At 49.5% G+C, this 25,859-nt stretch overlaps 11 protein-coding genes and 1 non-coding gene across 12 annotated transcripts; 7 read left to right on the forward strand and 5 right to left on the reverse strand.

Annotated features, from left to right (window-relative positions):
* Positions 1-2,251: 2,251 nt before the first annotated feature.
* On the reverse strand, positions 2,252-4,515 carry VTN00DRAFT_145 (uncharacterized protein; the record flags this gene model as incomplete). Its single annotated transcript, XM_069427558.1, has 4 exons — positions 2,252-3,082; positions 3,140-3,560; positions 3,614-3,726; positions 3,979-4,515. 4 exons carry the CDS (start codon positions 4,513-4,515, stop codon positions 2,252-2,254), a joined length of 1,902 nt encoding a protein of 633 aa, XP_069290853.1.
* Positions 4,516-4,763: 248 nt separating this feature from the next.
* On the reverse strand, positions 4,764-4,848 carry VTN00DRAFT_t50. Its single transcript has one exon. It is a non-coding gene; the product is annotated as a tRNA-Ile (tRNA).
* A 507-nt stretch (positions 4,849-5,355) lies between these two features.
* VTN00DRAFT_146 (uncharacterized protein) lies at positions 5,356-6,989 on the reverse strand (the record flags this gene model as incomplete). Its single annotated transcript, XM_069427569.1, has 2 exons — positions 5,356-6,492; positions 6,549-6,989. The coding sequence occupies 2 exons, from the start codon at positions 6,987-6,989 to the stop codon at positions 5,356-5,358; spliced, it is 1,578 nt and encodes a 525-aa protein (XP_069290854.1).
* A 956-nt stretch (positions 6,990-7,945) lies between these two features.
* VTN00DRAFT_147 (uncharacterized protein) lies at positions 7,946-8,236 on the forward strand (the record flags this gene model as incomplete). The annotated part of the gene is made up of 1 exon (XM_069427580.1): positions 7,946-8,236. One exon carries the CDS (start codon positions 7,946-7,948, stop codon positions 8,234-8,236), a length of 291 nt encoding a protein of 96 aa, XP_069290855.1.
* An 841-nt stretch (positions 8,237-9,077) lies between these two features.
* On the forward strand, positions 9,078-10,340 carry VTN00DRAFT_148 (uncharacterized protein; the record flags this gene model as incomplete). Its single annotated transcript, XM_069427591.1, has 6 exons — positions 9,078-9,120; positions 9,194-9,399; positions 9,477-9,627; positions 9,692-9,856; positions 9,919-10,071; positions 10,129-10,340. The coding sequence occupies 6 exons, from the start codon at positions 9,078-9,080 to the stop codon at positions 10,338-10,340; spliced, it is 930 nt and encodes a 309-aa protein (XP_069290856.1).
* Positions 10,341-13,308: 2,968 nt separating this feature from the next.
* VTN00DRAFT_149 (uncharacterized protein) lies at positions 13,309-13,823 on the forward strand (the record flags this gene model as incomplete). The annotated part of the gene is made up of 2 exons (XM_069427602.1): positions 13,309-13,396; positions 13,459-13,823. The coding sequence occupies 2 exons, from the start codon at positions 13,309-13,311 to the stop codon at positions 13,821-13,823; spliced, it is 453 nt and encodes a 150-aa protein (XP_069290857.1).
* A 591-nt stretch (positions 13,824-14,414) lies between these two features.
* Positions 14,415-17,382, forward strand: VTN00DRAFT_150 (uncharacterized protein; the record flags this gene model as incomplete). Its single annotated transcript, XM_069427614.1, has 4 exons — positions 14,415-14,501; positions 15,213-15,317; positions 15,374-15,484; positions 16,903-17,382. 4 exons carry the CDS (start codon positions 14,415-14,417, stop codon positions 17,380-17,382), a joined length of 783 nt encoding a protein of 260 aa, XP_069290858.1.
* An 873-nt stretch (positions 17,383-18,255) lies between these two features.
* VTN00DRAFT_151 (uncharacterized protein) lies at positions 18,256-20,002 on the forward strand (the record flags this gene model as incomplete). The annotated part of the gene is made up of 4 exons (XM_069427625.1): positions 18,256-19,009; positions 19,102-19,295; positions 19,596-19,872; positions 19,977-20,002. 4 exons carry the CDS (start codon positions 18,256-18,258, stop codon positions 20,000-20,002), a joined length of 1,251 nt encoding a protein of 416 aa, XP_069290859.1.
* Positions 20,003-20,093: 91 nt separating this feature from the next.
* On the forward strand, positions 20,094-20,943 carry VTN00DRAFT_152 (uncharacterized protein; the record flags this gene model as incomplete). The annotated part of the gene is made up of 2 exons (XM_069427636.1): positions 20,094-20,517; positions 20,708-20,943. 2 exons carry the CDS (start codon positions 20,094-20,096, stop codon positions 20,941-20,943), a joined length of 660 nt encoding a protein of 219 aa, XP_069290860.1.
* A 56-nt stretch (positions 20,944-20,999) lies between these two features.
* On the reverse strand, positions 21,000-21,918 carry VTN00DRAFT_153 (uncharacterized protein; the record flags this gene model as incomplete). Its single annotated transcript, XM_069427647.1, has 3 exons — positions 21,000-21,120; positions 21,166-21,437; positions 21,658-21,918. 3 exons carry the CDS (start codon positions 21,916-21,918, stop codon positions 21,000-21,002), a joined length of 654 nt encoding a protein of 217 aa, XP_069290861.1.
* A 1,680-nt stretch (positions 21,919-23,598) lies between these two features.
* On the reverse strand, positions 23,599-24,288 carry VTN00DRAFT_154 (uncharacterized protein; the record flags this gene model as incomplete). The annotated part of the gene is made up of 1 exon (XM_069427658.1): positions 23,599-24,288. One exon carries the CDS (start codon positions 24,286-24,288, stop codon positions 23,599-23,601), a length of 690 nt encoding a protein of 229 aa, XP_069290862.1.
* Positions 24,289-24,452: 164 nt separating this feature from the next.
* VTN00DRAFT_155 (uncharacterized protein) lies at positions 24,453-25,054 on the forward strand (the record flags this gene model as incomplete). Its single annotated transcript, XM_069427669.1, has 2 exons — positions 24,453-24,492; positions 24,672-25,054. 2 exons carry the CDS (start codon positions 24,453-24,455, stop codon positions 25,052-25,054), a joined length of 423 nt encoding a protein of 140 aa, XP_069290863.1.
* Between the last annotated feature and the right edge of the window lie 805 nt (positions 25,055-25,859).

The raw sequence follows: 25,859 nt of genomic DNA on the forward strand, positions 1-25,859 counted from the left end.
GCGGGGACGGGTCGGAGGACGCGATGAGGGTCCATAATACTAAACTGTGGGGGTGGATTTGAACGGTGCATGGGATGAATCAGTCTAAATTCCCAGTCATGCCACCTGACTGCTCGAGGATGGGGTTTCTAGGTGGAATGAGTCAATGACTGATACGTCTAGACCGGTCGGGTTGGGGTCACGTTTCTTTCCGCAAAAAAGGAAAAAGCTAAGATCGAAATTTCTGGAGGTCACCTGAGGGTTTATTATTTTAGGGTCGGGTTCCAGGCCCGGGGCTCCAGCAACTGTAACTAAATATACTAAATCATCCCCCCAACGGTGTAGACGGCATTTCCTGGTGTATACTAGTTTACTCCATACCTAACCTATCTGACATCCATTATTGAATAAAAAATTTTGAAAATTTGATCCGCGATCTCGGGAGCGCCGCATCTGTACACAGCCGCTGCTATGGATGAGTTGGTAGAGTCAGATGATTATTCCCCTTTTTTTGGGACCTGGTGGTTTGTTCATCTGATCTCAGTTGTACCCATATTTTTTCTATTGTTCTATTCCAGTTGTAGTCATGTGCCGTTCCTGCTGGAATACTTACTACAGTTAGTTCATGTACCTACCTAACTTAGAGGTACTAATCTACTAGTAGGTACTAAGGTTATTTAAGACTTGTGCTAGATTAGGTTAGGTCCGTAATATCTACTATCATACTGGGAGGGAAATTCATCGCGCATACCTACCTACCTAGAGTAACTTAGGTAGAATACAAAGAGAAGAGGGAAAAAAAAAGCAACCATGGATTATTATGATTGGTTCAAGATACAGAGTTCTTTGATAAACTCAGTTCCAGGGACATAAGTCATAGGCTGAATGCATCTATGTACCTGGTTAGGAAGGTAAACATCATCTCCAGTGAGTAGTATATATCCAAGAATAGATCCTAAGCAAGATCGGCCCAGGTTACGACATTAGTGAAAGCAGCAAATCAGGCGGTCTTGGTTGAAGTTTTACTAACGTAGCTTTTTTTTGGTAAAGGTGTGTAGCTAGTCTAAAAGATACGCTCCTCGTCTTTAGAATCGAGTAAGATGATGTCGTTGTTGGGCAATTTCATGTTGTTTGGAGGTTTTGGCTCTCAGCGAGACTTCTGCTACCTAGGCAGATAGTAACCAACTACCTGCTGGGGTTACATAAAGAAGATAGTCAATTCCTTGCATTCGGTTCCAGCAGACAAAAAAGTAACCAATATCGCCATTTTCTCGCAACGCGGATGTGGTACAGATACTGTAAGGTACCTACCTAATATAGGTGTGGGCACGAGGAACGACCCAAGCCCGAATACTCTAAGGACGCAACCTATAACAATTGGTCTATTACAAACTCTCAAAGGACAACTGAAAGGGTTTCAGGCAACGGGCTCTGTGGGCAAGACGAATGCTTTCTAAACGACCTTAAGCAGAAGGGCTGGACATGTTATCAATGCGGTGAAAGCGGGAATAGAATGGACGGTTGCATCGGCCCACCGGAGGGAGGCATTGTTATGCCCGCATCGTGTCTGTGCTCGGTGCTGGTATTCTGAGGTACAGTACAATAGTTTTACTGATCTGATCGAACTGTTATTTGCTTCCATTTACAGTCCCTGATAACTTAGCTGGCAGGTATTTACCATTACGCAATAGGAACAGCAGGCTGGTACTGTAACACAAATCGTGATTTTTTTTTCCTGTCTAATTTACAGTCTGTTCTTATGGGCTCCAGATACTAACAGCTGCACCATACTTTATTTATCCATCTGCAAGTATCTGACATTCAGTCATCATTTGTCATTTTAATATGTTAATCTAGCTGGTCAGAGCCCTCATTTAGGTAGATAGGTAGGTGTTTGCGTATCAATCCAGACAAGAACATGGAACTTGCGTGCTGCTCACTTGGCTAATCTAACACGTGGAGATAAATCAATTGCCTAAGTAATTAGCTGTTCAGGTAGATAGTTCCTGGATAAATACAGCATTGACAGAAAAAAACGCTCTGAAGATGTCTGTATTTAGTACCTACCTGGGAAGGTATTTAAGTCAGGTGGGATTCTTTTATTACATTTAACACATAGATAAGCATATTATCTTCATGGAACAGTAGTACAGTACAACCTCATACTTTACAGTGACTCATATCCTTCCATTAACAGGAAGAACAAATGTTCATTCAATTAAGTTCCTCGTTCACAGGATAAAAAGATGATTAGTGAATGAATCATGACCATTCAATCCCCGTCCCACGTCTGGCCCATCCAGTCAGGCTCCGTATGGCTTGCCGTCGCGCACCAGGGGACGTCATCAGCGGCGTAAGGAGTCAGAGGTAGATCATACGGCATCCGAAAGCCAACGATGGCAGAAACAGGCTCCCTTCGCGGCAGGTGGATGTCTCCTCCCAGTTCATCCGCAGCAGCTGTTGCAACAGAGGCAGGAGCAGGGGGATGGGGGAGATCCCGTTTAAAGCAGGGAACCATTTCGATCATTCTCTTCTCCCCGTCTCTGTCCGCCTCTATTTCATCGTTGGCAGCAAACAGATCCGGCCAAACCACGACCCCGATCTCCCAACTGCAGATACGGACCTCGCCGTTCGCGTTGGCGGCAGCTCCCCACGCCTGTGTGGAGAGATTCGCTGACGTCACCATGGCCCAGTCGATACGGTCCATGGAGTCCGCGTCTGAAAAGCGGATGTAGGTCTTGATATGCGGTGCGGCTCTGCGGCGGCCTGCTTCACACTTGGATCTTGCTCCTCCATCTACGCTGCCACTAAGGGTAGTGGTGCTAGTCGGGTCCTCCCTATCTCCCGCCCACTGGCATAGATACGGACGCATATACTGCAGCTGTTTTTGCTGCGCTGCGCTCTGGAGCTTCATGTGGATCGAGCCGCCGGAGCCGTAACCGTTGAGGGATCGTCGGATCTCATCCGGCGTGGGGAATATCACTGAATATTTGGGACGGCTGGAGTTGGTAGCGGAGGAAAGAACAGATGATGGACAGAGGGATTCGAAAAGGACTTCTTTCAGCCATTTGTCTGTCTGTCCGAGGGATGCGATAGAAGATATCTATATTTTAGGCATGTTAGTTGCTGACAGGTACTATCGTGAAGAGAGCTATCTGACCTGAACAACAATATGGGGCTTTCCAGAAGTCTTCCTGTCTCGACGTATAGGAACGTGACGCATTATATCTCTCAGAGCCGGCCAACCCCACAACGTCGCCCTTCTCGAGTCCACAATATTACTAATCTTCTGCTTTGATGGGACACTAGCGATCAATGCCGCACGGATGGCGCTGAAGTCAAACTTCTCGAGCTGCTTGACCAGCTGTCCTGTCTTTCCATTGCCATAGGCATCGAGATAGGCAAGAAGGTCTCTCTTAAATCGAGCACCGGTGCCGATGGCTGCAGTAGCAGTAGAAGAAGGTTGCTTTGAACTTGTGGTTTCGGCACTTGTCGACAGGGGCAGAAGTGGAGATCGCCAGACAGCCTGGCACATGTTTGCCCAGTCTCCAGGGATCATGTTTGCGGTGTGGATCACAACTCTAGATTTCGTTAGTAACAAAGACATAGAACCCAATACTTGATGTTTACATACTGCGCAAGATCATCGTGTCTAAATAGGATCATCATTTTCGAATGATGCGTCCCGAATGGCTCGGGCATGTAGGCTGTTATGGCCTCGACATTGCGATAGCGCGAACATGCTTCCTGGTGGAAAGACTTAGCTATCTTGCTGCTTATATTCTACTGAGTAGTAAATCGGAGGCTCTTTAACATTAGAGGTACGATAAAGGTTGGTCTACATGGCAACATGGAATGCACTGTATGCACAGCATAAAAACGGGTATATTATAAATGAAACCTTAAAGGAACAGTAATTCCCAGAAACAGAATACACAGTGATCAAGCGGTCTTTCTGCAAAGAATTCTAAAAAGGGAACAAGAATGGTTCATGCTTACATCGATCCGGATACGATTAGGTGCTTCCTTCTTCCATGACCCATGCACGACCTTGACCTGCACCAACTCCCTGACATCCTCATCGAACTGGCTCATCAAAAAGTCGACGTCAAACAAGTAATTGAACTGCCAACACTCGCGGATCATGAGATCTCCCAGGATATCCCGCAACCTGACTGTGTCGACGTTATTGCCCGAGGACGCAGGCAGGTCACGGATATTGGTGAGCTGGATAGGTGACGGAATGAGTCTCGGACCATTACTGCTGTTATTATTATTACCATTCTTGTTGTCAAACAAGTTGTTATTAGCGTCTGCCTTCAGGGACTTCAGGGATGACTGAGATTTCAGGCGCGAACGAGATTGTGGCGGCGGCGTTATGGATCTGCTGAGTGATGCCAGGAAAGTGGCTCGATGTGGTTGGCTAGAGCCCTCAAGAGCACCCTCCAACCCAGGGCTTGCCACCACATTCTCCGAGAGATCCCCAGATGAGATCCTGGGCCTCTTGCGAGGTCGATCTTCCTCGTTTGAGGCCATGGCCCTGTATGAGATAGAATGCAGCAGTTGACGCAGGAGTAAAAGGATGATGGTTCGTAACAAGGTTGTGTTTGTCTAGTATGCAACCGACCAGGCCACCGTAGGTCACGAGACGCTGAGACCGAAAAAAAATACTGCCCCGTCGCACCGCCCTTTATAGTTGATACTCAACCCTCAAAAAAGGGGTCGTAGGGCCCAGCGACGACGCTGAGAATGCTTAACACTTCAAGAGAGGAAAAGAGATTGCATGGTCCCGCAGGGGCTCGAACCCTGGACCTCGGCGTCGCCGATTTTATATCAGCACCGCACTCTAACCAACTGAGCCACGGGACCATTTCTTGATAGTCGGCTGTCTGCTGATTTTATTGTCAGAGCCAATTTTTTCGGGATCCACCAAACCCCGTTCCCCAATCTCCATTTTCCGATGCTCCGAAGGGGGAATTATAAAGCTTTCCTAGTTTATGAGCTTTCAAGATATATAGAATTTATGCTACATGGAGAGCCGGCACATCGGCAGAATTCGTCTGAGGAGCCGTCCATACGGAAAAAGATCGACAATACCGGCCGGACTTTACACCTTAATTTTGAGAGGTACCCTTCTGGCCGCGAGCTTTGGGGTGACATTCTTGAAATCGAAAGAATGCATCGATATCCATAGTCGAAGATGATGAGAGGTCGTCGGCTATAGGCAGCGTAGATGAACCACCTTTCAGAATATAAATTTGGGAGAACCTGCCCAGGTATGGCACAATTTTCTACTAGAAGTAACTTTCAACAACCCTTTCCTTTTTCATAACACAAAACTATATAGATGTTTTACAATACTTGCCCCTTCCGGTCCTATTTCCCCTCTGCCTGCTTCTCCTTACGCATCTCCTGCTTGACGCGCGTGACTGTGCCAACTCCACCATAGACGATGCCAGTATACATCATTGCAACCGAGGCTCCGGCATTGAGCACAGAAAGAGCTTGCTTTCCATTGGTGATGCCACCAGTTGCGAAGATCACCTTGGGAGTGTGAGTGTGCTCCTCAGGGTGGGTTGGGGGCAGGTTTTCGGCATCAGGCTCTGTGGCTCTGGCAGCTTCTGCAAGCTCACTCGCCTTTTCGTCTGCCTTTGAAATAGGCCCCTTGTCAAGAAGAGCTCGGTAGCGAGCAACAAGCGCCACGGTACGGTCGAACAGCTGAGGTCCAGAGTACCCACCGGTCTCCTTGAGCGCAGCCTGCTCCTTTTCTGGGAGAACGAAGCCCTTAGGAAGTGGCTCAGGACGGCGGTTCGTTGTGTTTCCAACAATGACACCGTCCACACCAGACTGCCAAACTGCGTCACAAATGCCAGTGATCTGCTCGTCGGAGTCCTCATCAGGGCTGACCTTGACCATGACGTAGGGCTTTGTCTTGCGATCCGTGCTCTTAGCGGCATTCACGACACCCTTCAAAATAGCCGTCAGAGGAGCAGTGGCCTGCAGGTCGCGCAGTCCAGGGGTGTTTGGACTGGAGACATTGACAACCAGAATGTCAGCGTACTTGGCGAGACGGTTGACGCAGTAGACGTAGTCGCGCGTTACGGCTTCGATGTCGGAATCAGGCGTGAGCTTGTTCTTCGCGACTTGGACGGCCAGGAGCTTTCCGGGAATGAGACTTCCTGGGGGCACGCCCGCTTCACCATTCAGAACACGTTCCTCAGCAAGTACATGAAGACCAAAACCGGCAGCGTATGCGAATTCGCGAACACGCTGTCTCAGCACAGCAGCCATGTGGTCTGCGCCCTTGGAGTTGAGGCCATAGCGGTTGATCATGGCATGCTGAGATGGCAGCCTGAATACACGAGGTCTGGGATTGCCTTCCTGAGGAAGCGGCGTTGTACCTCCAACTTCGACAATGGCGGGTCCTGTTTCGAAGAGAGGGTCGGGGATTTCGGCATGCTTGTCCAATCCGGCAGAGATACCAATGGGATTAGAAAGCTTGTACCCGAAGACCTAACAATGATGACTGAGCACTATGTTCGCAGAAGTCAAAAGACTAGGAAAAGTACCTCGGTTTCCAGGACACCATCAGCGTCGGGATTCCCTCGTTCCCGAGGGTGGAGGCCCAAATCATACAGCCTCCTAAGTGCCTTCACACCTTCATGGTGGGCATCCTCCGCATCAGGGTAAATCAATCTTATGATAGGGACTACGCCATATCTGTGTATACTGGCTCTGGTATCCGTGAAGTAGATGTAGCCTGCGAAAAGGGTGACAGCCAGCGACGTGCCGAGGATGGTCCTCTTAAGCCCGTTTCCCGCCTTCTTTCCCGCCTTTTTTGGAATTTCAGCAGGGCTGGATTCAGCAGCAGTGCTTTCTGTTGATGCATATCTCGAGCTTATCCGAGGCCGCAGTCCACCTCGCTGCTGCGGAATTGACGGGCGGTGGCAGCAGCGGGGAAGTGCCGCTGCTCGAGCTCCCAAAGCCAATGCTCTGGAACTTGAAGCCATATTGATTTTGAGAAAGGAGATATCCTAGCCGGAGACCATATAAGGAATCCCGATAAATAGTCAACCTGGAAATCTGTGAGCTTTTGCAATTCTGCAGAAAATAGGTAGAGCATCGGGTAAATCTGCGAGAAGTGTGGAGTACAGTAGAAGTTGTACATAGCAAAAATCCAAGCTAACAGAACCAAAACATGGACTCCGATTCAGTGTATATCTCTGAATGATTCGGAGGCCCTAGCGAAGCGGAGATGATGGATCTCGTCGAGACCTGGGGTGTCTGAGGAATTGGGAGGAGACACAGAGAGTGTGAATACTCACAATTTGAGATGGGTGAGTGACAGCCTATACCGTCCTGGGTTGAGCCCGTCTGGGGATCAGACCTTGGATCTCCCCTGGTTCCCTGAGGTGATCTGGAAACTCGTGGAGAACGTTTGTCTTCATCTTCCTGTCATCCGCGGATTTTCTTGGCGGTGAGAAATTCTGTCGGCAGAAATGGCACCGATGACGTCTAGGGCGGTGTGTACGGCAGTAGTAGTCCGAGTTTCCTGGCTGAAACTGTCATTCTGCTTTCTCTACAATTGAGTAGTGAGGCGTATCTCCGTCTCGGAATGCGAAATATGTTGGCTTGTGCGCTATTTGCTATTATTTTAGGTGATGTCTGTGATGGATTGTAATGCCCCGTTCTCGAGAAATAGGTACTGCTTTAACTCAGCCCGCATTTTCCAAATTAGGGAGGGAGCTCGTTTCGCCAATGCTAGCGAGCCATTTTGACTATTCAACGTTCCGAGTACATGACCAGTACACGAATATAATTGACTGACAAATTTAGGCTGAAATAGGGGTGCGGTTTTTGGGGCCTTCTAAGCGTCATCCAGCGCCATGTTAAGGAACCTGCGCCTAGGGCGACTGAGGCGTGATGAGGAACTTTCTTCAGTATACCACTTTACTGAAACAGGGTGATGCGATCAAAAGACGCAGCTTCCTTGGCTAGGGCTTTTTTCTTGGGGAAAGCTTCCAAGTCTGCTCTGTCTTTGATCGAGTGTCAAGTACAAAATAACAACGGCAACCTGAAACTCATCTCTGCTGAGAATCCGAGCCAGATCCTAGCAGTATGGCAGAACCGGACCGACAAGCTGGTTGTTGGAAGCCTGAGTGCGATTGAGAAGTTTGATGAGAGCGTACATGGGATGCTTGAGGAAGTCATCACCAGTTGTTTAACAGTAATCCTCGCGGAGAGGATCACGGCTTAGGGGATGGTTGGGTGGACTGGGAAGATCGGGGGGTCGAAGAGAGAATAAAGAGAGCAAAGCCAAATCAAAGCTAACGGATTGTTTTGATGATCTTATTCCTACTATTCGTCATACATAGTTCCGATCCAATTTAGTAGTCCAGCTTAGCTGCCGTACTTAGATACCTATCTGCCCTTCAAGTTGAAGACCGATTCAGGAATGCGAAAAATAGACAAAAGAAGCACTGTAGGGGAATAATAAGCTAGCAGAAGTGACAATGGAGGCTAAATGGACCTCCAGTAAAATGAAATGCTAAGGTTGCCCTTCGCCTTCTTTGTCTGAGCGGAATTATTTTGTCATATTGTTCCCATCGAAATCCGGTCAAGTAGAAAGATAAGCAACCCCGCTAAGAAACTAAAATAAACGCTATCAAAATAGCTTAGAGACTTGTTAGGCGGGCTCTTGTCTCAATTAGCCGCCGATCCTTGCAGCCGTTGGTCCCTTCTTATCGACTAAGGGTATCCGCAACTTTAGTATCATATTTGTTTCTCCAGCAAGCATGGTTTATGCTAAGACCTCCCCATAGAACTCCACAGACAAGGGGGTCACCCCACCAGGCCCACCGAGTGAGCCATCTGCGATGATGTGTTGGCCTACTCCAACTGCTCCATCTGCTATCCACCGGAACGGTTTTTCCTCTTGTACCTAGGTCCTATGTGTTTTATTGCTTACATATCTCAATTTCCCCGCATTATTATTTAACAGAGCCCCAAGATAGGGAGACTTAAATAACCGAGATATGGCAGCAGAGCCTACCCATCTACGATAATAAAGAAAAAAATAGAGAATTTCTTACTGAGTCATGGCGAGGCTGATTGCTGTCACTGGTGCAACAGGGAACCAAGGTAACTCTTGCATAAATAACGGACCCCCCTGCAGAATTGTAATGAGTCGTTCTATTATTAACCAAGGAAACAGGGGGTTCCGTTGCCAAATTACTTCTTCAATCTCCAAACGAGTATCGTGTCCGCGCACTTACACGCAATCCCGACTCCGAAGCAGCAAAGGAACTGGCAAAGCTTGGAGCTGAGATCGTGAAAGCTGATCTGACGATCGCATCAGATATAGCGCCAGCTTTGCGAGGATGCTGGGGTGTGTTTGCCGTGACGAACTTCTATGATCCGGTATGTTTAAAAAATGTCGTTTTCGATTATTGTCAAACCGGGGGGGAAAGCTGAGAATAGGTCTCTTTCTCCTTTAGAAAATTCTAGACGATCCCGTCAGTGAAGAGCGACAAGGAAAGGATCTTGCCAAAGCTGCTCTGGAAGAAAATGTGCAATGCTTCGTCTGGAGTAGTCTTCCAAGCTCTTCGAAGCTCTCTGATGGCAAGCTCATCTCAAGGATCTATGAAGGCAAGTATCTGACTAGAGGCACAAATATGGGACAAGTGTCTTCTAATGCATACCTACTGCTCAGGAAAACATCACGTCGATAACTACATCCGCGAGATCGGACTCCCAGCTACTTTTGTGTTTACAGGTAACTTCTACGAGAACTGGGTCTTCAGGGGACATGTGCATTATGACAAGGAAAAAGATGTAGTCGAGTTTCGGCAACCTATCGTCCTTCCACAGTCCAAGCGTATGCTTCCTTGGTTCCATTTTGATATGGCTCTGTCTAACCGGTTGATATGGCATATATAGTGGCGATGCTTTACGTCGAGAAGGACCTTTCGGCCATCGCCAAGGCGATTTTCGACAATTGGGAGTCGAAGCGAGAGCAGCTCCACCATGCGTATCTGTATGCTTGTAATGCGAGACTATCACCCACAGAGATCACTTCAGCTATTGAGAAAAGTATGCCTATTCCCTGGTATATATACTAATTAAAACATTGACGTTGTCTCTGAACAGTCTCCGGTAAACGTGCCATCTACACCGTTCTCCCATCAAGCGGGGTGCCTGATCGGGACACCATGTTCGAGCTGTACAACAGTGTAGGGATGTACCCCGGGAAGGAGATACCCGATGAGAATGTCCTTAAGCTTGGTGTCAAGTTGCATAGTGTTGAGAATTTCATTAGGGACAGGCTTCTCCCACATCTAGGATTGCAGCCAAAGACTTGAGCTTCGCGGCCAAGCCAGGAATGTCTTTCGATTCTTGATTAACCGACGGATGGAAAGGCAGAAGGACATGGTACAAAGATAGGGTTACTGCAAGACATGTTCTTTATTAACTTCTCTAGATGACGACTGGGCGAAAATTTCAACATTGTATGTCAGTAGAGACGTACCACCAGATGTCCAAGGATCAGGGCTGACTCATAATGCACTGTGACACAAACAAGGAAGGGTATATCTGTTAAGATTAAACTCTATAGGGCAAGACAGAAACCATAAAAAAGGATTTGGGGTAGCCTTGTTGCTTCATCTTCGATATATTTGAACCACATGGTTATTTATACATATGATATATATTTTGGATATGTAAAATCACCAAGAACCAATATCTCACTATAAGCCCATTCCATTACCATTTCCCCAGCTCTTCTCAAAAATAAACCAATAATGCGCATTGTGACACATAGGGCCAGCGTCTTGCGACGTTAAAAGGCCCAGCGGCCATCCGCGTACTGTATGCCTGGAGAGTCGCACCCCTTAGAGATACAGTTTGGTTGAGCACATCACACTTTTGGGAAAGGATGTGAGAATCTATTAATAAAATGCAGGCAAATGAAGATGTTAATACATGAACTGTATATATGTGTGTATATATATTTAAACGAATGCACTTTTTTCCGGATTTTCCGTTGAATACTTACTTGGCTTGAATGCAACCGCTGTCATCTGTTGTCTGTATGGACCAAGGAGCTAACTGCTCGATTGATTTTGTAATGGCAGTTGAACATCCGTCATTTCCCCCAGGGTTTTATTATCTATTTTGGACACAGACAAGCATATGTACTGTATACATCATGATCTGAGGAACTCTCATAGTATCTATCCGAATTTTAGCTTCCAGTGTATGATGTGTGAACATCCAGAGCCGACTAAAAATAAATATATATTGTTTGAGTAGTATTGGAGCGCCAATAATGCTCCGGTTTCGACTAGGAAAGCTAGAAAAATAAGCACGGTAGGCAAGTACCAGTTACTTCCGACTCCTGAACTGCAAGAGAGACGGCATCCCAATTTAAATATAACCAACGCCAATCATCAATATCCATATGCCTACCTACATTTCACCTCATTTGCGATCAGAAAAAAACCCCCAAAGCACGTGGGGTTGTTATCAGATACGAATCCCACGCTATCGGTGTTTGTTGCGGCAATGCAATGCAAAAATGCGGCGCAGCTCCGATCGATTCATAAGGCAAGGGGACGTGGCGTCGTTCGTCCGTTTCGTTTCGTGGAGCAGCAGCACCCACCTCCAAGGGCTCCATCGGTAGTGCTTATGGTACGTGGGGAATCTCCATCAAGATCCATCCATCTGACTTTAAACTATGTACCTCCAACGTGGAGACTGTTCGGAGTCACTCCTGCACTAGCACGGCGGGGGCGCCCCCTACAGGGAGGGGAAAGAAGGGGGAAGGGAAGGGAGGGGCCACATACGTACATGTACCTATATGTATCTTAGAGTTTAGATGGGCTATAGTTAAACCGTTGGAAAATTATGCGTATATGCAGCTTTTTTTTTAAATGAAATTATGGATCATCATCCGTTCCCCGCATCAACACAGCACATCACAAGCCAAACTGACGGCCCCATAACATTCTGCATTGATCTGGGCAACGGTCCTGCAGAATGTGGAGTCGTCTACAATAGCATCCTGATCTACGCTAGGGCACCCAGGTGCTATATTCACAGCCATGACCCTCATTAGAAATCGAAGTCAATCTATGTATGTACTCTACCTAGGTATCTGTGGAAAGATACTCACTGGACAGAACTAAACAACCAGGAATTCTGCAGTCCTCTTCAGACCGTAGGCATTACTGTGGGCACATAGCAGAGATCACGGGTTCACTTGAGGCATGTTCAAGAATCCATGCATGACTCATGAGGAAAGGGAGAGCTACTCCGTACCTATCAGTGTATACTGCACAACCGCAATCATAGCTACAGCGTTTTGATCCAAAAAAAAGAAAAGAAAGGGGGCTCAATAATTGATGTATCCCGTCTTCATTCTGCATTTCTACCAAAGCTAGGAATTTTCAAGGGACGAATATTCTAATCGGTATGTCTTAATCGGTTATTCCGCGCGGAACATTCTTGGAATACGTAATGAGAACCAATTTGATTCCAAATTCCCTAGCGCAAGACAGATATCCTGAGACAGATATTCATCTTCACTCCGTAGTTGTTAAGAATACATACTCCGACTAAAGAATATGTCTACGATAACTTGCCTTCTGATAAGCTGATATCCACATCATATCAAAACCCGGTGGATTCAAAGCGGAGGCAGCTTGGCCACATCCCACACGTGGCTATGGGGATGGATCTTGATGAGTGGGTAAACTATGGGTTCACAGGCGGATGCACGGTAGCGTACGGAGATGTGGATTGTCATTCAGGTACAGCGGCGATGGGAGCCAGCCACAAAACACCGGCGTACGTTTACCCCGTACCCGTGATGGTGTTCTCGAAAAGCTATGGGGCCGCTGGAGGAGAGAAGTCAGAGGACTGTGCGGGGAGAGAGCTGCTGGAGCTTTTGCAGGTCTCGACCGTTTCCAGAAGATCAATTGATATCATCATTGGCATCGTCCTGCATGTAGAGAAGAGAGAGAGGCCTGCTTATCCCGTAATCCAAGTGCCAACCAGGCAAGTCTGTCGCTGCATGGGTTGTCCCGCGCACACACGACAGACTCTCAGGCTGTGACGCGGCCTGCTGGTGAGGTCAGGGGGGATGACTGGTTCGAGAGACGAACGGCCAACTTTCCAAGACAGAGATCCCGAAACCACGGTACTGCATGCAGAAGGACACGGGTAATAATAATCATCGCCCAGGTGATCAACCGCAGACTATGTCTCGTGAGAATTTGCCTACGAAAGAAGATACCTAATTTTGAGAAGCCTTGGAACGGCGCTGGGATGCCATCGTCGAGCTGCGCAGGCCGGCAAAGCGGGCACTCGGGCGTGCCGATTGCGGCAGGTCGGGAGGTGGCGGGCGGTGAAGCGTGTGGCGTGCCGGTCCGTAGCTGAGAGAAAAATGTGCGTGTCCGTAACCTGAGACAGATCCAGCACCCGGAGCGCTCGGAGACACATCCCCGAACGGCAAGGCCGAAGGAAAAACACATGAACCGAGCCGGGAGCGGCGGAAGGAGCGGGATCACCGGGAGGAGGATCTGCGTGCGACCCTAGCCCTAGCCCTAGTCGGTCCGCTGCCTCCCATTCTGGCAGTAATCTGGAAAGTCGAGCAGCTCACAGCCTCACAAGCCTCAACATCCGCTCTGCACACGCCACTATCTGCACGCACGCTACTGCGAGGTCTTGACCTGGCTTCCCAGACTATGAAAGAAGCTTTGGATGTTTCGGAGATCTCGCCCAATAACAAGCTCCTTTCGTCCAGCCTTCCCGTCTCTCTCACACTCGGGTGGCGCACCTAACGACGCATTATTGTGATCGGTAGAGAGAGGCGGGAGTTCAAGTCTCGTGTCAGGTTCTTTGTCTTGTCGTCGAAAATATTACGAAGTGTTATTTCGGTGACGGTTGTAGACCGAGAGGGACAGAGGCAGGTGGTCAATTCAAAGTCGCTTTGAGAAGACGATCGATCCATCCCAGGTTCCACTCTCCCGCATTTAGTGAACGCAGAGATAAGTTATCTGGGCCTGCAGAATCCCGCGAAGATAATCTTCTTACTTTGTTCTGGTAAACAAGTGACCTGGACTCGGTCGTCCACTCCGTGCTCCTACGTAATAATACAACACAATTCCTGCCGGAACAAATTGCTTAGGCTACAGCATTACGCTGTATTACCTGGAGTCCTGGCCACCGATCTGAATGAGCAGTCAAGCCGTTTTTGAGTCAAGATCTCGGAGACCCTCTTACCGTCACATTCAGACGCCACCAAGCGCCTCGAGTGGATGCGCTAAGTCCTAGTAGATCTTGGAGGCTTCCAACTGTGGTTCTTGATTTCTTCAGGACCATGCTGTTGGCTCTGAGTGGCGAAGTTGGAGAGGGCTTTTTGGAACCTGCGAATGCGCAACCGGGGGTTCCTCATTACTCGCAGGGGTTATGAGGCAAGACTAAGGCTCGGAGTCGTGCGCAAGCGGGCGACGAGGCGGGTCTGTGATCGCCAACGCCAGCGCTCGACGCTGGAACAGGAAATCGAAGGAGGTCTTAACGGTTTAGGCACCTGCTGGTCTGCTGATTCTGATCTTAAGTGTACAGGTCATGATTCGACATGATCTCCTGATTTTATTTAACGGTGTCCAGAGCAATTGTCAGCTCGCGTCGAATCCTGAGCATCTGAAGGAGATCGAGATATAGATCAGATAATTTTATTGACGGGTTGGAGACCAGGGTCTGCATTGACGACCTTCAGGGAGGCCCACTTTAGAAGCGGGAGAAGCACTCAGGAACTCCAATCTAGCGGAGGCGATGGGTCAGGTGTGGATTCGCGCCAGAACCAAATGTCGACCATGGCAAAAGAAGCTGTTTTCTAGAGGTCGAAACAGAATAGAGGTGAGCCTGGATTCCTGGGCTCTGAAGAGACCGAGGGTGTGATCGTCACCGACAGCGGAGCGCTACCAGAGATCTATCCAAACTGTATGGCGCTGGTGTTTACTTACACCATTAGCATAGTGAACCATGCGAGCTTTGTTTCCCAAAACCCTCGCTTGTCCGCCAAATGCTGAGTAAACGACGACCGATGATACCGCAAGCCCGTCCGGGTGGCGAGAAAATGGAAGACGGAACCGGGGGTTCCTGGGAACTGGGATGAGGGATCAAATCTGTTAAGAATAATAATAATCAAGATGTGTCAAGGTTTCTAGAATGCGAAAAGCCTGAGAGCGGCGCGGAATCACTCCGTCGACGGTGCGTGGAAGGTGCAGGGTGAGGCGCGCTCCCTCTACCGGGACTCCTCGAGGGCCCGGAGAGTGCGTGGGAACAGTCTTCTAGCGCGTGTAAATACTGCTCTTCTCCCCGAACGCAGGCTTTTTTGGCCAACGCAACCGCTCGTGGCACGGACCATTCCGGTCACCGCCCTGCCAGAGCGCGGGCCGGAGCTGTTGCTGCAAATCTCGCAGCGCTGGCCGCCAGAACGGTGTGTCAATGGCGCTGGTAATATTATGCTCGTTATTGCGAGGTCGGCTTGCATTATTCGGATGCCGCTGTTTCTCAGATCATTACGCAGGACTAGGACTCCGTATGCAGACTCGAAACTTCGCATTATTATTATTGTTATTTGAGGAGAACGTGAAAGACAGGGTTTCACTGATCCCTGCAGGAATGACGAAAGGCTCCGGCCGTTGAGCTCCCGGGGTCTGGGATGGCGCGGACGCCGCGTGTCAGGAATTTGAACTACTGGTCTATTGAAACTTGGCCTCGTCCTGGCCGGGATCGGTGTCCCTCAGGCAGATGGCATACGGAAACAGCGCACTTTTCTCGGCGTTGATGTGCCGGTTGGTATCACTGTCTGATCAATATTCTGCTATTTGATGTATTTGCTGGGAGCTGAAGCGGGATGCCATCTTGTCAGGATGTTCGTAAGCTCAGGCTTAATTATCCTGTTTCTCTTTTTGTCTATCTGCTTCGCTAGGCAGTAGTACTTTCGGAATATTTTACTAGCGCTACCAACAAGGTGTGACGCTAGGTACGGCTCTGCGAGTCTGCGTCCTGGTCACAGCTCAGAACGACGGACGCCACTGCTGGATGTGCAGGCCACCTTAGCTCTTTCGGTCAACACTGCGTGCATCAAGCACTATCTCTTACCCAGTATAGTATGCATACTGAAAAATTGGGTTGAGAACGCTTGCTTATTCCGCGCTTTTGAACTTTGAACTGTGAGAGAGGGAAATAAATCTCCTTTTTCCATTACTGGCGTTTTGCCTCGGTTTTCTTGTCCGGCCTCCAGGAGCGGTGTATCTTTGTCTATCCTGTCGTGGGAAACCAAGTAATACGGAGTACACACCGTACTGCACATGTGTCCATCTCTGGCTCTCCGGGTCTTCTAGAACGCTACATCCATCGCCCGTGTGTCTAGCGGGCATGCCGGTCTGCAACATATCGAACTTAGGAGGAGATCATGTGTTGGCCAATTCCGGCTTGGGAAGTGAGCCCGGGGACTTTTGGCTCTTCTGAATGGCCAGTTCACTATTTACCGACGTATCCTCTCTTCAGGCCACGTTATTGCAGCGGCGGACTCACCATTCTTCGCAGAGATATTAAACCTTTCTATACGGAACCTTACGAGGTGAACCGAATTAATGGCGTAGATAACACGGGAAAGCATTGAGCCAGGTTCATCGCCAAGACCAAGAGGACGATTGAGAATAGTAGTAGCAGGAGAGGGAGAGGGATAAAATAATTCTAAAATTCCGGCTGCATGCGGGCATCCAATGAGTACAGAGACTTGAATGCAGAGAGTAATCAGAGAGGAATCCGGACGCGAGCGTGGCGGTTACCCAAAGGGTTACGCTGAAGCAGACGAATCTTGGTTATTATTATTACGCAGGATTTCAGGCGGACGGCGTTCACGCATCTCCCCGGTCGAGTCTAGACAGCGCCCGCTCCCTCGACACCTCTTCCGCCCCTCCATCTCCTCCCCTCCGTCGCGTTGTTGGCGTCCTCCGCAGAGTGACACGACGGGCCTGGCACCTGGCAGCCGGAAACAGCCAGTCTGCTGCACGGCCTCGTCAGAAGTACCGTGTCGCTCAGAGATCGAGTCCGCTTGCGTCTGGCCTGGTGAATCTGACCAGGGAAGTACCGCCAAGTACACGCGCAGTGCCTGTGTGCGGCAAGGGTACGTCGCTGGTACATCCGTCCGTCCTGGCTTCGGAACACGGCCGGCCGCCTACCGCACACACCGGCCAGTCAGACCACACCACACATCATCTGTGTTTTCCCCCCTATGCCCGCCGCTCGCCAACCATCCCTTCGCTTCCCTCCGGCCCATATTCGGAATTGGCTCTGATTGCTGCACCGGCTCGCTGTCTAGCCTAGGGCGAACCGAAAAAGCTCCCATCCTGCTCGATAACGCAACAGAAAAAGCGTTTTGCCTGCAGTTCTGTTAACGGTTCCCTTTTCTCTTCTCGTCTGCTCGCGCGAATCACGGCAACGGCACACGGCCGCTGAATTTTTCTCGTCCTTCGCCTCTTGCCTCCCAGAGCAGCGATCGTCACCCCCGTCTCTTGCCTGTCTTCCCAGTCCCCTTCTCCCTTTCGAGTCTCGACACTCTTTTCACCCACTGAACGCCACCTCTCGACTGAGTTGCTCAACCCCCCGTCGTTGTTGGCAGCCAGTCCGCCGTCGTTAGACCCTGGTCACACTTGGGCCATCGATCGCGGTTCTTTCTTGACGCGAAGCAGAAGCCGGGTTAACAATTCATCTGGTTCTGACAAGACCCACTTGCACGCTGGTGGATACAGGGCCATTGACTGTTTTGACAACGTGCGGATAAAAAGAAGTTCCCACACAACTCGGTTTTCTGGTGGATGACCGTGGGGAATTCAGATTAAGCATCCTTACCTCAACTTGCCCTGGACTCTGTGGAGTCAGATCCGACCCTACACTCTCCATCTCAACCCTCGACGACGTGCTATCAACAGCCTCAAGTTGGTGCTATCAAGCCAACCCGTGTCGGACGCGCCTGTTACCCTTCGCGCATCCCAGTTCAGGTACGTGGAGCACACAGAGGTTCAAGCGACGGAGGATTGACGGGCGTCTGCAGGCATCGTTGCGGTATCGTGAGGTCGACTAGAAGCTCCCCACGATCAATGATTGGGATAGAGTGAAAGTTCAACCGGCTCGACACTTATCTCTCTCTTCTTTCTCTTTTTTTTTTCTACACACACTCTCTCTCCTCCCGCCGCTACGATGGATCCCAGATCTCACCCGTCGAGACCTCCATCGACCAGTCTCCCTCAGGGTTCGACGCCTTTGTCGAGTATGCACATGCCTCAGTACCCGATGCAGCCTCAATACCCTGTTTCGCAGCCGCATACGCTGCCTCCGCTGCAGCCCCATCATAGCCAGTCCCCGGCGCCTCATTCGTACATGGGCCAGCCGTACAGGCCTGATATGTCTAGATTTCCTACGACAACTGCTCATGATGTTTACGCGACTTCAACCGCGCCCATAACACCTCACACGACCGTGAACAGCCTTCCGCCATCCTCATTCCTCACTCACTCCAACCAGCAGCCGCAGTCTCAGCAGCCGCAGCAGTTCCAGTCTCCGCATACCCTGTTGCCTCCAACTTCTAACGCTCAAAGCTACCCTCAGCCCATTGCGCCAGCACCTCCGCGTGATAGACGGCCTGATTTTGCCTCCATGCCATCCGGCGCGTTCAGCTATCCGGAAGGAAAGCCTCCTGTCTGGACAAGCGAGATGGCAAACGGTTCATCCCCGTTTGCTGCCAAGGAGCCGCCGCGAACTCAAGTGGTTGGATCGCAGGGTAGAAGAGGCATTCTCCCTAGTGTTCCAGGGCGGGCTGCTGTCACTAATGGTGTGAACGGTGCTGCTAAGAACACGACCATTCCAGCCAAGGATGCAGACGGGAAATTCCCATGCCCTCATTGCAATAAAACCTATCTCCACGCGAAGCATCTCAAGCGTCATCTGCTTAGACGTGAGTTATCGTTCAGCCAGCATTGCCAGAAAGCCAGAAAAGAATGTCCCTTTTTTCTTGTTATGTTTACTGATGTGTTATCTTCGGACCAGACACCGGCGATCGCCCGTACATGTGCGTTCTGTGCAAGGATACGTTCTCACGAAGTGATATCTTGAAGCGCCATTTTCAGAAGTGCTCGCTGCGGAGAGGCAATCCTACGGGGGCGAGTCATCTGTCGCATCCCCAGGCGCACCTGAAGAGGTCGCAAGCGGCGGCGAATGCTGCAAAGCCTGTTCAGGACGAAGTCAGTAGCTCCATCCCGCCTTCCAATGGCCTAGTGGGTACGACTTTCGGCGAAGGGGCCGTGAACGGCAATGGGTTGGCCACCAGCCGACCCGGGTTCACGGATCAGCAGCCTCTGGGATTTTCCATGTCCTCGGTCAATGGGATGAACCGTGGTCAGCCGGACGACGCGTTCTCCCCTGGTCAGGGACATCAGAGAGCGTCCTGGACGGCTGCACCTAAGCAGAGCCCGTACCTCGTGCAGCCTGGCACTGAAGCACCTAGCCAGCAGCTGAATGTTGACCTTCCTCCCATTGAGCAGGCAAAACCCCCGGTCGTCCAAGACCCGAAGCGTCCTGTGATGCCAGGACCACACCCGAACCACCCCGGCGACATTGACTGGACCTCGATGTTCCAGCCCGGAGCTCATGACGGCTACATCAACACGGTGTTCCCGCAGTCCATGGCCCCTGGCCACGAACCGATCAACGCTCACGTCGAGACTGAGAGAAAGTACTACCCCACTACGACCGGAGGTCCTACTCAAGAAGGTGGCCTGAACGGACTTTATCTGGCGTCGACCAGTTTGGGCGGTGATGGTATGCTTGCTTCCTACTTTTCCCCAAGTTATTTGACACGGAATGATCCCTTGCGACGTCGAATGGACCGATTAGTTGACAATTGTTTCTCTATTGGATTACAGGTACCGTTCAATCTGCGAGACAATAATGCCACGCTGAAGGAATGCCCGACGGCCGATAACGTGAAACATTTTCTCGACCTCTTTACAAATTACCAAGGTCATTTGTTTTGCATGCACATGTCTAGTTTTGCCTTCTTAAGAGCCTACGATGATCTCATCACGGCTATTTGTTGTGTTGGAGCCGTTTATTCTAACCGCACTGATCTGTCCCAAGTTCAAGGCCTTGTGAAGCTATCAGAGGCCGCCATCGAACGAACGTCGCGAGTCCAGAAGCTATTGCGGACGAGTTTGGCGGTGAACAGGGACCAGGCGGCCAATAATGCCACTCACCATCTTTCGGAGGGGTTCACAGGCGCTCTTGGTCCTGTTGATCGTACCTGTCTGGAAGTGGCTTCTGGATCTCGCTTGTGCTCTGACGTTGGCTTGCTTGCTCGTCTTGTGTGTCGATTCGTTCTACCTATTGGCCTGCAGGTTGCCGGTACTAGAGTGTTCACCGCGATCAGCACTCTGTTGAGACGGATGATTTCTCAATTTGGAACAGGTTAGCTTGGGATTGTGTTTCATGTGCAATAGTCCTGTTTTGTCAACTGTCAGCGGACTCGCCGACCGACAGTTACAGAAGTCGAATATTGACAGATGTTGGTGATCGGCGTGTGACACGCGGGACTCGTGGCTCGACTGAGGCTTTTCGGCTCAATCGACAAGCAAGACAAGTGCACGGTCCGAACAAGGTGATTGCAGGTTCAATGGCCCTGGTAGCTGTAATGCCTGCATTCGTAACGTCAGCGCAAATGGTTGGGACTTTTTACAAGTGCGAACGATAATCGGCTCCTTTCCCATGTTCTTTCCGATCGGCATTCCTCTACAGCGAGTACCACATGGCGGTGATTTCAATGTGTTCTCATTTCCATCCATTATGAGTGGGCAGATGGTGGGGCGGGTGGTTTATCCGGCGTCAATACAATAGACTTGAGCATGTGTTTTTTTGTGTTTCACGTTTTCCTTACTCTCTCGTTTCTATCTCTATATTAGGGGAAAAGAATTTGAGGGCGGGCTGCTGTCATATTCTCCAGGTTCTGTTTCAACGGTTTGGTTCAAGTTCCCGAGGCCACAAGGAGAGAGTCCTCGGATCATGTTTGCATCACTGTTACGGCCGTCAAGTCAGCATTTTTCTCTTTTTTCAAGTCACTCAATCATGTAAGTAAAGCCTATCTCTTCACGGACATATTCTTTGCTCTGGGCGGCGGAGAGACCTGGTGGGGTTGTTGTCTTGTCCTGCTTGCTTCGTCTCGCTTCTCGACACTGCGTTAGCATTGTTCGAGTCATTTCCGTGTCGGAGAAAAAGTGGATTCTTTTTATCTGGTGTGTTTTTCGACTGCTTTTGCATTTGGGGTGGACCCTGGAAGGTTCTGTTTCCTGCCTTAACGCATGTTCTTGCGAGCGGCCAGCCTGGTCTTCCAACTACACTCCATTCGCATACTCGGTCGATCTACCACCGTCATGTCTTGTGTGTTTATGCGTGCGTTTGTTTGGTTGGTTTGATTTTGTTTTTGTTGCTCTTTGAATTGCTTCTGGGAGAGCAGGCTCGACTCGCTCGACATACAAGGAGAGTCTCGTTGTGTTCTTACCTCGAAGCGAATCGAAGAAAGGGGCATGGAAAATGGAAAAATATGAAAGGGACCAAAAAAATCATGAAAAAAATTAGAGAAAAATAGACTGCTACAATGGTGGGCGTGGGATTTTGATAAACGAATTGAAGGGAAATGTTATTCCGCGGAAAAGCTAAAGCAAAGCAAGCAAACAAGACAGTTGAACCGATCAGCGGGATTATCCGCAGAGCCGACAGAGAAAGAGAGAAGAGGGAAAAAGGAAGGAACAGGCAGGGCAATGGGGAGTGAAAAGGCTCCTCTGGATTGTTTTTTTTTCTTCCGCCTGCCTGCATGTACTGTTTGTCAATTTCAATACAATACATACATGGTCTGCATTTGCGTTGTTTTTCTCTTTCTCATCTTATTGTCATCATCATCAGTGGTTTATAATCATACTACTGAGGGTTGAAAGGCTGTGTTCTGTGTCACATCAGGTCATGCATGTTCTTAGAAGAGATCCATTGTTGTTCCTCCTGTTTTCTCTTTTCATTGATATAAAGAATTCATGAATTTCTGAATGTGTGTGTGTTCCTTTTTTTGTTTTCCTTTTTTTGCTTCGCGATTGTGTTTGTGTGTGGTAAATAACTGTATAAATGGGTTGATTGATTGATTGAGTATATTGATAAAGAGAGATCTAAAGAAGAAATGAAATACATAACATAAATATGAATTAAATCCAAATGTATATTGTACAATGAGCGGTTATGCAGTTTAGTTGACTTTGTTCTGGGGTTTTAGTAGTAGTAGTTAGTAGCGTTAGTAGCAATTACCTAGGTAGGGCTTAGCAGGTAGGCAGTGTATAGGTGTAACGGCGGACCTAAGACTTCTTAGGCGGAGGCTCGTTCTGAAGACAGAAAGCAAGGGAAAGAGATAGATGAATAGGCCGTTACTAGCAATGTTACTATCTAGATTGCTATTTGAGTTGACCACGGGGTCCTAATCCCCATGGTTAAGGAGCATCTTATATACATGCTGAGTTCTGCCCGGAAATACCTATCCGATGGATCATGATTATGGATCATGACTATGGATCATGGAGGTGGATCGTAGACCTGGATCGTGAGAATGGATCATGGACGATCCAGCATGGCCACGTGACTAGTCCTTCCTCCGTCAGCCTTGTCAGTGATCCCTAGGCTGTGCTGTAACAATAGGTACGCTATCTACATCAAGTGGCTGTAGATCAAATGCCAATACAAGTTGGAACATAGTACAGTAAATGCAGCTGGGAAGTTTCGTCTCAATGTAAATTAGTAATGATGGATACTCTAAATCTAACTCTAAAATCCTTTACAGTACATGGCTTTTCTTTCCAATTTCACTCGACAACATCCATGACCCAGGCCAGGCAACCTAAGGACAGGTTAGCTTGAAAAGAGGAAGAAGAATGTCGAGGGCCTAGTAGGGCGTCTCCGTGCCACGTGATAGCTTTATCTATTTTGATTCGTTGGGGGGAAAGGTTTAAGTACCTAAGATGGATAACTAAGAGGTTGTTGGGCAGTTAGTCTTCTATTCAGAATGCAAATGTTATGTTTAGCTAGTTAGATTGTTAGTCAGATAGTTAGTGTTAGCTAGGTAGGTAGTGAACAAGCCGCCTGGCCTGTCATTGATTGACGTATTCTATTAAGAAAGCGGTTTTTCCTTCTCCCTTCTCAATTGCCGTGTACAGCATGCACTCATGACATAAGAAGAAGAAGCACTGCCAGTAAGTAATGTAACAGTGTGAATGGTGATGTCAACGTTGATGGTTTATCAAGTATCAAAAAAAAGTACAATAATCCCGTCCCGAATCTCTTTCTCTTTCTTTGCCCTTTTTATGTCTTCCAACTCCAACGCCCGTAGTGAAAAAAAAGAGAAGCAGAAAATAAAATAAACATGAAAAATGTGGTATTGATTGAATCCCTATCCCTCCCATTAAAAGCCTATTATTATAGCCCTTTGTAATAAGTCGCAGACGAAGTTCTTGTTCTTCTCTACAAACTCAACTGATCCACACTCCCTACTCTTCCCCTCCCACCTAACCGTCCTCCACCCTTGGTCACCATCCCCAGCCGGTAGAAACGCTCCTCCCCGGTCGCGGTCCGGCCGCCGATGTACCACTTCTCTGGGCCCAGGGCGTCGCGGAATCCGCCTGATCCGCTCGAGCTGTCGCTTCCGCGGCGGTGGCGATCGTTGGGGTATGATATGGGGATTGGATTGGAGGTCGATGGGGAGGAAGGAGAGGTGGTAGGGGAGAGAGGATTCGATGTCGATATCGATGACGAGGATGATGATGATAGTGGTGGTGATGAGGGAGGTACTGACGCTGATGCTTCTGACGGACTCAGCGGGGAGGAGCGGGAGTGTGAGTGTTGTCGTGAGGACGTTGATGTGGAATGGTGGTGGTAGTGGTGACTCGAGGCCGCTGCTGCTTGGACGGCTGCCGTTGTCGATTGCTGGGGTTGGCTTGCTGTCGATGTGTTTGCTCCGGAAGAGGAGGATGAGGAGGAGGAGGAGGAGGCTGCTCCCGGGTTTCCGGCCTTGGTTGCTATTGCTCGTGCGCTCGATGAGATCTGTGAAGATGTGGTTCCCGTCGACTGTGACCCCGCTGTCGAGGTTTTGTATGTGGATTGTGCCCGGAAGGCGGCGAGGAAGTTCGCCAGGAATGGTCGGTTCGTGGACATGGTTGGCGTGAGATATTATGAGATGTGAGACGGTGTGTATGTATGCGAGGTTGGGGTCGAATTAATTCGACAAGCAGTCCACAAGGTGCTCAGACGGAGTGAAAGGGAGGAGTTGGGAGGATATATGTTGTGTTGGATCTGCTACTGGGCAGCCCTTCTGCCGTATGAAGGAGAGGATCGAGATTGAGAAAACGTCTAGAACAAGTCCGTTTTATAAATAGCCTTGACCGGGCGGGCCGGAGGATGTTACCCAAACGCCGCAGGTGGAGAAACGAGGCTTGATAGATGTTGCGGCTAAAGATCGCTGCGGCCTCCTGGGGTATATAACGGCTCAATGCGGGTTGACGAGCGCCAGTCTCCGAAGACTCCCGTATAGACTATAGAAAAGCGTGTGGAGACCGAGATCCTGGGGCAAGACCCGTCCTCGGTCGCCAATCAAGCGGCGGCTGATACAATCCGGGGAACGGCGGTTTGTGACGTCTGCGAGTGCTGTTTGAACGTCCCCGGTCAAAGAGAGGGAGAGAGGGGGAGATCGGAGCGTGAATGCACAACCCAGACTCCGGCTGACTCTGGGCCCGCACAGGCTTCGGTCGGACAGACGCAGGGACGTTGGTTTGTGCCCGGATATCCCGAGAGGAGAGAGGATGCGGATGAGGTGGCGAGGGATGAGAACAGGTCGGGCTGGAAGCGATGGTCTCGTCTGGTCCGGTCAGGAAGTGCTGAACGCTGCGGAGAGGAAAGAGAGGAGAGAAGCGGTTCCAGGTGACGATGGCTGTGAAGCAGTTGGAGAAATGTCGAGTGTGCGCTGCAGCTTCTTAGCGATGACGCTGCAGACATCTCGACTCGGCGGCGTTTAGGGAAATGTCGGGTCCCGCCCGCCGCGGTTCCAATCAGGCCGCCGGCTTTTATCATCTCCCCTCATCTGATATCGCCCCAGATGACTTCCAAGCCATGCTTCAACACATATGTCCAGGTCTGCATCCTGTCTCCTCATCCTGTCGCGAGTCAACGATGGAGTCCATCTATCCGTCTGTGGTGTACAGGCTCCCTCCTGAACAGTGCTTACAATTCATGACTCAACTTCTCAAGACGACCAGCAACAATGGCAAGCTACGCCCTATCCACGGGCGACCCGTCTCCGCCATTGCGTGACAGCAGTGATGAAAACCCATGTTAACTAAATGTCCAATAGGTTGAACTAACATTGTTGGATGCTAACGGAGCGGTACTATTTTTGCGATGCATTAGGTGGAGTGGATGGAAAGTGCCTCAGATCCCATGATCATGACACTCAGTACATCCGCACCACAAACTCCAGTTCGCATCATCGGACCAGCGGACGGACAGATGGGATCTCCTCTTCTTTACTCCATAAAGTGGTCGCTTCTTGGCTCATGTGAAAGTCGATGTGCAAGTGACACGCTTTAAGCCGGGCTGACTAACATTCACAAGCAACTCTAGGGGATCCCGCCAATAACTCATCCATCAACACACGGGACAGGAGTCATCAACATAACGGGCATGAATTGCATTTCATCCCTATGCCATGCTGCGGTTTGCTATCTTTTATA

The sequence above is a fragment of the Thermoascus crustaceus genome (assembly GCF_041956765.1).
Source record: "Thermoascus crustaceus strain CBS 181.67 unplaced genomic scaffold VTN00scaffold_1, whole genome shotgun sequence".
Taxonomy (NCBI): domain Eukaryota; kingdom Fungi; phylum Ascomycota; class Eurotiomycetes; order Eurotiales; family Thermoascaceae; genus Thermoascus; species Thermoascus crustaceus.